Source organism: Rhamphochromis longiceps, linkage group LG15, assembly GCF_057381845.1.
Source record: "Rhamphochromis longiceps isolate RC_006_pf linkage group LG15, R_longiceps_female_GT1.1, whole genome shotgun sequence".
Classification (NCBI taxonomy): Eukaryota; Metazoa; Chordata; class Actinopteri; order Cichliformes; family Cichlidae; genus Rhamphochromis; species Rhamphochromis longiceps.
The window spans coordinates 15,309,392-15,324,004 of NC_140571.1; the positions used below are offsets into that span (position 1 = coordinate 15,309,392).

The 14,613-nt window shown below is 41.0% G+C and overlaps 1 protein-coding gene across 4 annotated transcripts in view; it reads right to left on the minus strand.

Annotated features, from left to right (window-relative positions):
- Positions 1 to 14,613, minus strand: part of gphnb (gephyrin b) — a 112,157-nt gene that overhangs the window by 14,148 nt on the left and 83,396 nt on the right. For 2 of the 4 annotated variants that reach the window (XM_085382194.1, XM_085382193.1), the window contains exons 9-13: positions 11,204 to 11,245; positions 9,290 to 9,364; positions 4,971 to 5,027; positions 1,876 to 1,918; positions 826 to 963 (exon numbers count right to left, since the gene is read on the minus strand). In XM_085382194.1, coding sequence (XP_085238320.1) covers positions 826 to 963; positions 1,876 to 1,918; positions 4,971 to 5,027; positions 9,290 to 9,364; positions 11,204 to 11,245 — 355 coding nt within the window. The remainder of the gene's footprint in view (positions 1 to 825; positions 964 to 1,875; positions 1,919 to 4,970; positions 5,028 to 9,289; positions 9,365 to 11,203; positions 11,246 to 14,613) is intronic. The other 2 variants (XM_085382195.1, XM_085382196.1) reach the window with 2 other exon arrangements.

Below are 14,613 nucleotides of genomic sequence, written 5' to 3' on the forward strand. Positions count from 1 at the left end.
TTGCAACTGCATTAAAAATTGTTACTATTTTGACCACTTGGGGGCAGCGGAAATGAGCTGTAAATAATCCTGGTATACTATCAACTTTGAAAATTACTGGCTTTAGCTATTTGCTACACAAAAGTTATATATAGACCCATATACCCATGAAGCAAAAGCTAGCTTCAGCCTCAATTTGTCTCTTGATGTGTTGTGATCTCAATTTCAAATGCCTCAAGTAACAAAAACATTAGTTTCACTATTCTTTTGACATAATATTGGGGCCACAATTCTGATAATTTTTGCTTTTGTAGAATTCAGTTCTGTTTAGCTGAAATGTACTCTGATGGAAACACAGTAGCGCTCTTATGGCTAAGGAATAAAGCTACAATCACGTGCATGTCACTGTCGGTTACAGAGAAATAAAACGAAACTCCAACCTGGTACATGTTAATAAATGAATAAACAAACAAATGCATCAGGTGAGCAAAAAATTGGATCCATTGTCTGTATAAAGTGTCTCACAAGCTGTGGGAAGTCAAACAACACACGCAAGTCATTTGTTTGTTATGCATTTGACCTTGTAGCAAAGACAATCTGAGTCTGTGTGACTGACAGCGTGGCCTGCGTACAGGAACTGCTGATTAAGTGAGGTGTCTGGTTGTGAACAGGTGGTGTTTAAATGCTGTCATGTGTACTTAGCAATCAGAAAGGAGTACCACCACAACATCCCAGCATCTATATGAGCTGGATATGCAAAAAAAGGAAAGACTTACAAACTAGAAGCTTTTCTGTAGCAGCATGGCTACAGGCTTTAAAGGGTAACCACCTATCTGTCCTCCTCACCCCTGTAGTTGATGATCTCAGTGCCCAGGACTGCAGTCATCTCTAGCACAGTGATGAAGGCCTTGTCCATGGAGGTTAGGGGGAAGGGGGACATACGGTGCCTCCGGGCCACCTTGGTGATGTCCACAGCACTGTGACCTGAGACGATGTGAAACATACAGATGTAGTCATAAAATCCACAAAATCAGGTTTAATTCTCCATGTTAAATTTGAACAATTAAAAAAAAAAGAAGAGAAAAAGTATTTATTTTTATTTAGACACTTTGAAAGAGGAAGACTGGAAGATAAGGAAGGAGAAGAGTGAGAACTCTACTGGGATTCACTCCCAAGGCAGCAGGCATCTACGTGGCTCTAAAAGCAGGGAACTGAACAACTCTGAACAACAATTTTAAAATCTCAAACAGAACCTCGCACTCTGGATTTTCAGCTATTAAGTCCAGAGTCTACATGACATACAGTTAAAATGCACAAATTATCATTATAAAAAAAGGATATATCAACTAATATGTCTTCACACCATGGTAAGAAAACTGGATTAAGACGACTTATTTTTGCTGCATGTAGGCATATGTGTGCTATTTGAATGCCATGAGGAGGGACTGGCAAAAAACAGTCCTGTTTGTTTGTTCCTGTGAAACGCAGCTGGATGACAGAGGTGCTCGATAGCAGCCATGTTGGTCTAATAATACCTCTCTAATAATTCCAAAGGTAAAAGGAACAAAGCAAGGTGTAACTAATGTGTAATCTGCTCTCTCTTTCTTTCTCTCTTTATCTCTCTCTGCCTCGCTCTGCCTCACAGCGAAGAATAGACGCCGTGCTTTGATTTCCCTTGACCCAATTTCTCTCCTTTAAACATACACTTACGCTTCCACAGCATATTCTGATGCTTAACATGAGGCTTAACAACCTCTGGCAAAACATCACAAACACACAGGGACATGTAAATGCAACACAGAAGCCACACACACACACACACACTTAAAATCTATCTGAGTGTTAGAGGGCACAGTCTGTGACGTGCAGATGTGAAACGTGAAAGTTGGTGCTTACTTGATCTTAGGATATTTTCTTTGCTGCTGCATCGTGACTGCACCTGGGGATTGAGAGGGTGATTGGGAACGAAAGACAAGAAAGGGCAAAAGGAAAGAGAAAAGGAAAGAGAGAGAGAGAGAGCAGAGGTGGTGGTAATTTGAGATAAACCAAGCTGCTCTTTTCACATGCTTGAAATGACAAGCTGTTTATACAACAGTCAGAAGCACTGGCAAGAGCTTGCGTCACACTACACTGTGCACTTTGTCCTGCTGCTGGGAGATGGTTACATCTCCCCCATGACCATTATGATCACTTACGGTACACTACATCATCATATCACAGGTGGTTGTCACACTGATAAATGCACTGACATGTCACACTATAATTAAAGCACTTTAAAGAATATACGGACAAAGGCAGCAACATACAGAGTGACAATATTGTATCACAAGATGTTTTAACTGTGCTACAGTGTAACACCAAATGTAGTGGAAATGTAGTGCTGAGTTACGATAGTGGCTGTTCAGATGTGGCGCAAGAGGGTTCAGATTTCTCTGGAAATTGCTGATGCTGCGTTTGAACGCTACCCGTGATCTACGGCAAGGTGGGGAGGAGAGCAGAGCGGGTTAAAACTGGGCTGAGTTTCCCAAAAACAACCTGAGGCTGGAGCTCAGGTGCTGTCCATGGTTGAGAGAAGGCACGTGGAGCTTGTAATTTTCCTATAAAACTCTTAACTTCCTCATGTATAATCAGTGTTGCCAAAATTAGCAATAATTGCATTTACATTTCCCATTGACTTCTGTCTTCCTGCTTGAGTGGCCTCTCTGGATTTTTGAAGTTTATTTTGGAGGCTATTGCTGTGCCCCTGCTCTATACAACATAGTAAATGCGCACAGTATGGGTGAGAAATTTGAATTTTAAACATTACCGTTTCAATCAAACTTTGTTATACAGACTTTATATAAAAGATAAAAAGAAGATGATGTTGTATTTAATAATAATGTAACGCGAAAGTCTGTAAACTCTGTAATTGTCCAATGGACTTCAGGATAATCAGACTTTTCTTTCCAACTAGAGGAGCTGCCTCATTATTTCAATTATCTGTTCAAAGATCTTTTATTTACAGTCTATGGTTGGTTATTGTTTTTGTGCTATAGGAAATCAACCTGTTGGAAATTATTTGGATGGCAACATCAGTACTGAACCAAAAATAAAACAAAAAATGCTTCCTGTTTCTCAAATACAATTTTAGGACGATTCTCAAGTTTTACTTCCAATCGTCAGTAAAAATGTCTCCTAAAGGGCTTGCGAAATCTTTGGCGACCTCCAGGAAGAGCTGATGGAGGATGGAGACAGTGACCAGGAGAGGGAAGTCTGGGCATCTCTGTCTAGACTGTTGCCCCCTGCCACCCGGATCAGGAGAAGTGGTAGAAAATGGTAGAAGACGATCAATTGTCAATACTTCCTGCCTTCTTTTGTGCAAGACAGTAACGTTTTAGAAAATTGTCATGTTTGCTGACATTTTGAGTTAAAACAATGAAACTTCTCAACTGTAAACACATTACATGCCAAAAGGAATGTAGTGTGTGTCTGGAACACAGTTTTGTTCCCAATTTTAAGTACCTTTATTCTGCTTTACATTTAGTAATTTAGTCCAAGACTAGCTGCTAGTGAAAGAAAAGAGATGTGATGCCAAGCAGCACTGATCCATGGACATGCTACTGCTCTAGCCTCCTGTCTCTTTTAGCTGTATTTCTGGAAATCAAGCAACGCTTTGATGCTTTTATGTTAAAATGTTGTAGCACACCTTTAAAAAGGAAGATGCTGGCTTGCAGTAATAAGCATGCTTTTGGGAAACTCAGCCTTAGGGAACGATAAATAAGGGAAGAAGAATCACAGGAGGCACTTTGTTAAGCTAGTTTGGCACATAATCAGAAAGTAATTATTCTTTAGACACATACACAAATAGAGGTCCGGTTGGATACACTGGAGTGAAAGTATGGGATTTGTGCCAATGTTGTCCACTTCTTTGGTTTTGGCTCTCCCTTTGTCTTCTCGCCTGCTCGTTAGTCTGGCTGTCTTTCAACCTTAATATTCAGATTTGTCAACTGACATAGCTGATTGTACTCTGGCAGTCATTATCTGTCTGCGCTAACATGTCTTTCAATCCCTCTGGGCTCTGAAAGTCCTCTGAAACTCAGTAACTTCTATGACCCGTGGTTATCATAAAAGTTGGGTGTGGGCAGTGTGCTGTGTATGGAGAACCAAAACACCCACGGTGAAGGTGAAAGTCTCTCTACTCACCCACCCACCCCTCTCTTTCTCCTCCCCTCCCTCAATGCCTAATACTGTGACACCACTGGGCACCAAACAGCCAAGGTGAGAAGGTGGTAAATGGGAGGTGAGGCAAAGGTGGATGGGATGGTGGAGAAGGAGGGATGGACAGGCAGAGAGATAGAGGAGACAGGTAGACAGATAGACAGGGAGGGTGGGGGTGGAAGGATGAGGATCAGCGTGACGTGGTCCCACAGCCCAGAAAGAAACAAACAAAAACAGGAAGCACAAACTAGACAGACTTCACTAAACTACAGAGCCGAGACATAGCAGAAAAGAGGGAAAAGAGGAAGAAAAGAACGAAAACAATAAAGACCATTAGAGCGGCCTGATGGCATCTACTTAACAGACATCCAGCACACCAGACATAGCTACTGAAAGCAGAGCATGTTAACCGGAGAGACAGAAACAGAGAAAGATGAGCAGATGGAAGAAGAGCGAGAGAAACAAAGAGAGAAAGCGAACAATAAGAGACAGGAAAGTGTGCGTGGGAGACTGAGAAAAGAGGAACCCTAACAGACCGGACAGAGAAAACAGCTAGACAAAGAGTGATGTAGAGTGAGCGACAGATTGAGTACAAGAAACAGACCAGTGGCAACAGACAGAGAAAGAGAGGGAGTGAGAGCTAGAGAGATAGCTAGGCAAGCGAGTAGGGGGGTGGGGTGGGGTGGGGAGGTACAAAGAGCAGGACATTTGTTTTGCGCGCTCCTCGGAGGAGGGTGAGGGGGGGAGAAGGGGAAGAGGGGAAAGAGGAGAGGGGGCGGGGGCGGGATAGTTACTCGAGAGCTGAAGGTCCTCCTGCGATCATCTTTAAGCCCCTCCAACCTACACTGGAGCTAGTGGAGATAAAGCATCGAATCACAGGCATCAGTGCATCTGTCCCAGCAACCAGAACACCACAGACAGACAGACAAGACACACAGACGGACGGACGGACAAACGGACAGACAGGCATCCACTACAACAAGCAACCCTAGCAGGAGCTGGGGGGAGAGGAGCAGAAAGGAGAGAAAGAAGGAAAAAGAGCTAAAGAGAAAGGTGGCATAAAGCAGGGCCATAAAGAATGAACACCTAGTGGCTTTTTGGCTTCCTGAAAACTTTCGCTGAGGTTCATGTTGTGATTATGCTGATCCGGAAATAATGGATGCGCTCTATAACAATCAGAAGTTATAATAACATATTAAACCGCGATGCTTTAAAAATGTTCAGTTACAAAAAATGATAACAGAGCAGATTTTTTTCTTTTTCACTGGGAAAGCTTGACTTACTACACTGTATCGTAAACCTCTGATGCAGTGCTGGAGCAGAGCCAGTTCTGCCTTTCAATCTAGTCCCAGTCCTGCATGCCGCTTGGATAAGTAACCCTCATGTGTTCCTACTTTGTGTCCAGCAAATTTAATGTAGCCATTGAAGCCATGTCCACCAAGGTTTTCACAATTAACTAACACTAAAATAAAAGCTAAAATCAGATGTGAGAAAACATTTTAGTTAACTAACTTTTGAAAAACAAATTAAACTAAATGAACGAAAATTGAGTTAAAAAAAAAACTTTAGTTAATTTTTTAACTAAAAATGTAGTAGAGATATACTTAGTTGTAGTGTTTATTAGACTGGTAAAATAGTTTATTACAACTTGCCTGATGAGTCTCAAAATACATAATATACATGTATAATGGGTCTACAATTCTATGACACACTATGGATCAACCGCTTTAAAAAAGTTATGTGTTTCTGTAGTAATACACATACTAATTGTCATCAATTTTCCCTCTGACATGTGCCCTCCATACAATAATAATTAAACTGACTAAAACTAACACTGAAACTAATAAAAAACTAAACTAAAACTAAACAGTTTCAAACAAAATAACTGAAAAGAAAATTCACTCTGTAGACTAAGGGAAACTAAACTGAAAAAAGAAGACAAAAAAAGTCAAAATGAAACAAAGATAAAAAAAATTAGCAAATACAACTGTATAATAAATTGCTATAATAAGGCTATTACTTTGAGGGCGACTGACATCTTTTATTTAACGTAGATTTTTATTATTAAAAAAGAAAAAAAGAAAAAAAAACCTGTCTTAAAAAATACCTGAACATGTGTGGGCATAGCCTTAGATTATAACCGTACAACGGCACAGTTTAGGCGGACAGAACACGTGAATGAAACACCAGTTTCCCCTTCAGCATTTTAACCCCCATACTGCCATGTTGGTAAGCTGTATACCCATATTGACATTTATGAACAATTTTCAGCAGATGCAAATGCTAACGAAGTTTTAGTTTAGGCTGGCAGCAGATAGGTCACCACGCAGATGGACTACCTAATATTTTGAGGACTAGCAGTAACACAACAACTGTAATTGTTGACATTAGTGCTTAAGAATCTGATTTCTGGATTTAAAATGCCTCATCATATTTACAATTTTACCACTTTCTCTTAGTTGGTACAAGCTTTTTTCAGCGGATGCCATGATGGCAACAGCTCATGCTAGCAAATTTGTGCTGAAGCTCGAAAGCCCTTATATTTCTTTTATATAACCCTAAATATAAGAGAGAGAGCAAGCGAGAGAGTGATAGAGACAGGGATAGAAACAGAAAGAAACAGAGAGAGGCAGGCATGAAAAAACAAAAAAGGACAAAGGTGGGGATTAAGGGGGCTAATTACAGCTACAGCAAGGCACAGATCAAACTTGCAGACATTGAAAAGCACATATGAAAACTAGCGACTGACAGCTAGGGCATTTTTTGTACAAGGTGTGCCATTCCAAGAACACTAGGACTAGGACATCTAAAATAAAAAAATAAAAAATAAAAAAAGCATAACAATTACATCAAAATCTTACTGCCTAACTGGTCTCCTTAAACACACAGATAAACCACAAAGATCAAGTTTTCTTCTTCTACCTAACCCAGTTTCACACTCTGTCGTGTAGTAATGGATCATTAGTCTGTCTTGCAGCAATATACGGTCACCATTAGCTAGCACATAGCGGAAAAACCTCAATGCAATGTGGAGTGATGACACTAATGCTGACACAGGTTGAAAACAAAACCTCAGTATGGCAAAAAATAGCTCAGAAGAAAAGATCATACCATCAGAGAGCCAAGGGGAAAGACAGTTTGCATATGGAGATGAACACGGGAAAAAAGCTACAGGGGGATGTGTTAGAGGCGAGGAGGATACATGGAGAATGAGTACAAAGGCAGACTGGGATGTTTTGGACGTTTAGAGGAAAGGCATAAAAGCAGACTGTCAAACATTCTCGCACTCATTTCTAATCTACCCTTCGCTGCAATCCCCTGTTACTGGTGAGAGACCGACCAAGTGAGAGAAGAGAATGGGCTTGTATGAGGGATGCAAATTTTAACAGGCACACATCATACACGCAAGAACAACAGTTTCAAAACTCCCTGGATAAGCAAAAATAAAGGAAATAAAAAGCAGGCAGTTTTCACATTCATGTGTGAGTGTTTGCAACGAAGCATTAGGCATGTTGCAGGGAATGCAGACACACACGCAAATGGAAAAACCACCGGCTTTCGTGCCAGAAACACTAAGCGCTCTAAACGGCAACCTTGCCGTCACCGCGGAAACAGCCTGACAACGGGTTGTCATGGAGATCTGCCCGGAAGATCAATGGGCTGGGGAGCAGGTGACGGTTCTGTGTACGGACACAGAATAGCGAATACGGCCAGGTCAGCGAGACACGTGGCCCGGCATCTGTGAGCCGCCCGGGGAAAAATCGATGGGGCCAATAACTAGCCGGCTAAGGAGATGTTCCAGGAAATGATGGGATGCAACTGCCGCGGTGCTGAGCTCAGCAAAAAAACAAAGGAGCTGTCAGACAAATTATGCAAAAAGGGGAAGATTAATACATCCTCTGCAAGGAGGAGAAGGCTGTGACAGGGCATGGAGGCTTGCTGTAAACTGGCTTCAACCGCCTCACCCCTTGTGACGGAGTGAGAGAGGGATGGAGCAGAGGACAAAATGCCAGGATGATAGAGACAGAGTAGTAGAGGGCAGGGGGAAATGCTACTGTGGCAATCCAGAGCGATGGCTTCAACCTCCTGGAGAGTGCACTCATGGCTTCCCGTGGGGAGGTCAGTTACTGTTCAGTGATCCCTCTGTGAATCCAGCAGCACACTGGCATATCCATATCAGGCACAAACACACAAATACGTTGCATCCTGTGCAGAAACCAGGCACTGACACACACATCAAACCTGACAAATGACCAGATGGGGGGATGAATGGAAGAGAATGAGTGCTGGTGGAGTTCTTGAGATTGAGGCATGGAGAAGAAATGTTGCAAACTATTGAAGATGGTGGTACACAGGACAACTTATAGACTAAAATCAGATGGAAATCAGTGTCCAAATACATCTGACTTTGGAAAACACTTCATTTTGTCTTTTTGCCCATGTGTATCACCACTGCACTTCTAAATCTGAACCTAGCTCTGCATGGCTCAGGCAACAGACACCTCTGCTGTAGAAATATGCAACATGTGGACGTGTCCTATGTGTGTTTGTGTTCATTAAACAAGATCCCTTTTACACCTGCTATACATGATTTGATTTGTGTCCACACAGGTCATGCAGAGAATATAGACTGGCCTTTGCATTTGCAGCTGGTAATATTAAGCTTTCTACTTATTTGCAAGTAATTTCCAAGTAATCTACTTTATATGCAATTCAGTTTGGAGCAAACCGGCAGACTTAAACACTTAAAAGTTAGTTTGTTAAGTTTTAGGCTGACCAATTGAGATGGCGGGAACAGTCTCACCCTGCAGTGATCTCTTGCATTTAGATGTTTCATATCTCCGTCTCTCAACTTAACATAAGCAGTTAGATACTGTCTATTACTAAAGTAGTGCCAAGTTCTCACCTGCTCCAGTGCTGCAGGTACATGCTATAGCAAAGTGAAGCCCATTGCAATCTAAAATACAGCGTGCGCCTCTCTGTCCCTCCATCAGCCTTCCTGTCTGTGTACGTGAATGCTTGTGCATGTCACTAGTGTGGTTAGGTGCTCAGTGGGATGCCAGTGGCCTGCATGCCGGTAGAGAAGAAGTTGCTAGAAGGTTAGCGGGTTTACCTGGTCCAAGGTAGAGTACCTTGACTTGAGCGTGATGACCTCATCCAGGTGAGCCCTGAATTCTCTCCGTGAGGCCTGGGGGAAGCCACAGGATAGTCACTCACCTTCATAACATACACACGCATGCGTATACACACACACGTACAGACGACAGGCATACACTCCCACTCGGACTGTTGCAACACATCAGATACTAGTGTTTTAAACACAGCTGCACACACAGTCTGCTAATTTAGCATACTAATGCAACAAATACACACACACACACACACACACACACACACACACACACACACACACACACACACACACACACACACACGCCAGAAATAAGCCATTGAATGACATACATTCGGCAGTCAGACAAATTTAAATAAAAAAAAAAAAAGTGGCAAACAAGTCACTGGAAAACTGCCAAAAAACTCAACATAAGGAATGACGGATGAGAAACAAAATCAGTTCAGTGGATCTGACAACAGTTCCAGGTGAGCTCTGCTAGCATAAATACATTTTTGAACTAACGTGAATGTTAAAGAAGTGAACCCAAGCGAGTGCTTGACCCTTGGCCCTACTCAACGCCGCGCTCGGTGTCTTTGTTTTGTTTTAATGATGTACATTTAAAAAAAGAGATTAAGCTTTATTAATTTAATTAGTTATTTTTATTCCTTAACTCATTTAGTTACAAATAAATATTAGAAAACATGCCTCTAAGTGCGTAATTATTTAAATTTTATACCCTGAGACCATAAGTTCTATTAAAATCAATAAAATAAAAAGACATATATATCTTATTTTTTAAGATGAGATTAAGATGGCCACCAAAAATATGAAATTACACATAAATACAACTTTAAATGATACGGAAAGTACCTGAGTAGGCCTGTGCTGGGAGCACTGCAAAAATTTCTAAATTACCTCAAATATACTGCACATTGGGCATTTCTGTACTGCAGTACCTTGTTACTTATATGCATCCCATTCCATACATGACAAGATCAGCCTAAGTCTAAAGCAAGATTAAGACTAATGGCATACATAGCACACTAAATAGGCAACAATTACTTTTGAGTTAATGTCCGATTTTGCATTTCAAAATAAAACTGAAGATAAAAAGTTACCTCTAATGCATTAGTGCTGAAAAAAAAATTGAAATTGAAATGTGCATTAGCTCGCTAGATAATTTATCTTTAAACACGTATTCAAAATCTGTAGTTTCATTACTGTGCAATTACAGTTAATCAATGGGCTTCAATATCACAGTGGACAGCGCCAGCACCATTTGACGCCCTGCACAGAGGTCATGTCTTTATCACTCACTGATCAGAGTCACTTGGGGCCATGACCAGTGTGCCAAGCACAGCAAAGCTGCGAAGCTTATATTTACCGGGCCTTTTCTCTTTTACGCGCTGATGAATGTGTGTCAGCGAGGCGCTTTAAAAAGAACTGAAGTGTATACACAGAGGGAGAGAAACATACTTTGTTTGTGCAACCAGTATCACTTTCATTCAAATACATAATTCAAGCAACTTTCAACTTCACTTGTGAGGTTGAAACGCGTTTGAGTAATATGCCAAGTGATGGACGTTTGTTTATTCTGGAGGCTGTGTGTGCATGGAAACCAGGCAAAGGGTTAGATACAGTATGTGTATGAGAATCAGACAACATTTCACTACAAGACTCAAATACGCACAAAAACACAGGGAGAAAAACAAAGGATTGTGGGTTGTGTGTCAAAAAACACAGAGAGACAGCAGGAGTGTAGCAGGCAAGTCAGCATACACACAAGGGAAAGGAAAGGAGGCAGGAAGCAGTCATGCCAGGCAGGAAATTAGAGGTGCTGTTGGAGAGGGAAGGAGTAGGAACTGATGCCACCATGATGACCGTAACGATGCTTTAGAACACATGCAGGAGTACCTCAGCAATGCTTAGGGTGGATGAACAGGAGGGGAGCCGCGCCTGGTGCCGCGAGAGAGAGGAGGGGAGAAGAGAAGAGGTTTAACAGAGCCAAAGCCGGGTTGAGCGGGGCACAGAGGCACACAGAGACTGGCGGGTGGAGCGGACAGCGCCTTCTGTCTTTCAGGAGGACATCTGCATGACAGCTCTCTGTGTGACTGTCTCAGGTAGGCCATGGCAGCCAAGGGCATGAAGGACAAGACAGGACAGGTCAGGACAGCAGGTAGGAGTTACATGGGGATTCATTCCCCATCAGAACAATAGGAGAACAGGTTTCACAGGAACAAAAAAATAAATAAATCACACATTAATGTAACATTTTCTTAGCCTCTCAATGCATTTTCCAGAATTGCCATGTTTTTAAAATTGACCAGAGAGAATCCACATGTATCCACAAAGCTCTCGCTACTTTCTGCTAAGCCCTTTTCAGAAATCTGAATGACCAACCTATTTCCATTCCCACGGTGGCAGATCCATCCATGCATATCTGTGAAACACCAAGTTCCACTTGCACCACAGATAAACACAGGGTGTCCTTCAGCATTGGGGCATGTTATAAGAATACCCAGGCAGGTTTCTCACTCCCAGTCTGTCAAATTAAGTCTAACTGAACAATTTTAAAATCATTACTGATACAGACATTTGAAAATCCAATATATCTTCTTTTTAGACACAAAACATAAACAGATTTCCCCAATCCTTGCTAAGAGAATATGACAATGCTATTTATTGTTTATTGTTTTGCTGTCGCAGCATGTCGGTGATTAGTCATTTATAGGGCTTTGGAGCGTGATGTCACGGGAGGGGGCGTGACCGCCGAAGCGCCATTTTAGCAGGCCAAACAAAGGGCTAAAGGAGCGAAAACACACAGATAGCATCAGCAATGGTTCGCACTTGCTGTGTTGTCGGTTGTAATGTGAGACTACTACCCGACTTTACTGCTTTCCCCATGGACTTTGCAAAGTGCCCTCTGGTGGACAGACTATGCAACATAACCGTTAATAATTCAGTTAAAGAGTGTTTCTACCATCTCCATTGTTCTTTTACATTTCTCATCAACTGGCTATTATAAATGCTGATAATGATTTCCTGTTTTTCACCAAGCAGAGGGTGAAAGCAATAGTAAAAAAGCACATGTGAAGAAAATGAATTAGCGACTGAAAAAAATAAATAAATTGCAAAACTCAAAGATTTAAAACGCCACTCCTAACATGGCCACACTAATGCCAGAGGACACCTTTCGCATGTCTCTGCAACACCAGGGATGAAAATGTGTTCAAATAAATGGTTGCAAAACTAGATTATCCCATCATTTTGTATGTCACCATCCTAGACCAGGGCACTTTGTGTAAAAGCAAATATCAGTGTGATATAGGGCATGTATAACACACTCATTTGCTGTTGACTATACACTACGCGAACACAAGGTTTTACGTCACGTGTAGTAGAAGAACTGAATTCACCAGAGGTGCCATTTGAACTGAAAAAGAATGCAAACCTGACCACAACACAGTAAAAATGTCAGTTCTACAGTCAAGACAGATGTCAGTCACGGATCCAACATGCCTCCAACTGCAGTTTCACATCACATGTGACATACTGTTAAAAGGACTCCGTAAGCCAAAAGCACATGGGGAATAAATGAGGCAGTGTAATTTATTTCTACCATCCCCAGGTATCACCTGTTACTGCTCCACTGGGGTCACCCATGATTGGTGTATTTTTATTCAAGCTGTGGTACAACACTTTAATAACAATCCCTTCGCCAAAAGGCACATGAAATTTTTTATTAACTCCCCTAATGAAGCTAGAAGGAAGTTATGTCTCAGCCTATTTTAGGGTGATATTTCAGGACGGTGCTCGTAGACTATCCAGTTTATCTTACTTTAGAGACACTGAATCATTAGATTCATCAGATTTCAGAGATCAGATTAATTTGATTTATTAAGATGATCATGTGCTAGTCGGAAAGCCAATCCCTGTGTCTATGACAACTGCTCTACAGCCTTTCATTCATGTGCTAGTTTGCCAAAATATCCCAAACAAAAACTGCACATAAACGCAGCCATCTGGGTCGGCTGTTTGTTTCTGGTCGAAGAGCCTTCCAGCTATGACATATCACTGGGAAACCCATTTAGAAGTATTACATCTAGTCCCCAAATAATGCCTAACATGAAAGCAAAGCTCAGTATGAATTATTAGCAAAGTCATTAGACAGTTCCTGACTTTTCCTCATGAATCAGTAACATTTCAGATTATATAATAAATAGCCTTTGTAAAGCAGCACTGTGAAGGAGAGGAGCATCTCATCCTTCCTAATTGAAATGCTCTACATTCACAGCAGTTGCCCTCATGTGGCTCACAGCTCAGATAATGGACACTGGCAGGAAACCATAGGAGGTTACAAATTGAAACTCAGAAGTAAACTACACAAGGTTTTCCTAAATACTGTAGCGGTGAGGTAGGGCTCAATTCACTACCATAGACTGAATACATCGATTCTCTTTTTTCGAACCCAGAATTTTAGTCTACCATGTTCTATTAAAATCTAATTATATGTATATGATAGCAGTTGTGTAGACTGTTAGATGAGGGCTGTTTTTTGAGTTTATTGTGGTGATGGAGGGTTGGTCTCAAGAATATGACAGTGTTTTGTAATGAAACTGGGTTACATAATCATCCACAAGATGTGAGAAAGTTCCCTGTTAAAGTACAGCAACACAATGCTAGCAGATAGATCTCCAAACATCAGAATGTTACTTTGCAATTAAACTCTTGTGATCTACAATTTTTTTCTATGAAATAAATTAAGGTGTTTTATAAAATAAATACTTTCCAGTATAATACTGTCAGGTTGTCATTAGACTGTTATTTTAGGTTCTTTCCATCTCAAATCATCGAAGGCTTTCTGCTCGACCATCTCTGATTTGCTTCAAAATTTTATGGTATCCATCCATCGACCAATAATGATTTCTACTAAATTTTATCTTCATACATCAAATACATTTTAAGATAGATTTTTTCAGCTTTTATCACACAAATCTGAGGCACAAATCTCACATCTATTAAAGATAAAAGTCTAAACTTTGGACTGGCCTTTCTTACCATAAAATTGAATCATATTGCCAAAAACAGCTAGTGACAATTTCTGAATATTATATAGATATATTGCACAACAATAAAAAAAAAAACGTATACTCTACTTTATTACATGATTGTAAGGTTAACGTCAAAATATACTAACAGACATTAAAAACGCAACAATGTAGCATTTTCATATAGTTTACTTCTCTTGCAGCATTTGTTCCAGGCAGCATGCCGATCTCTTGATTGATCCTTACTCGTATTGTGTCAATCACATCATGTGGACA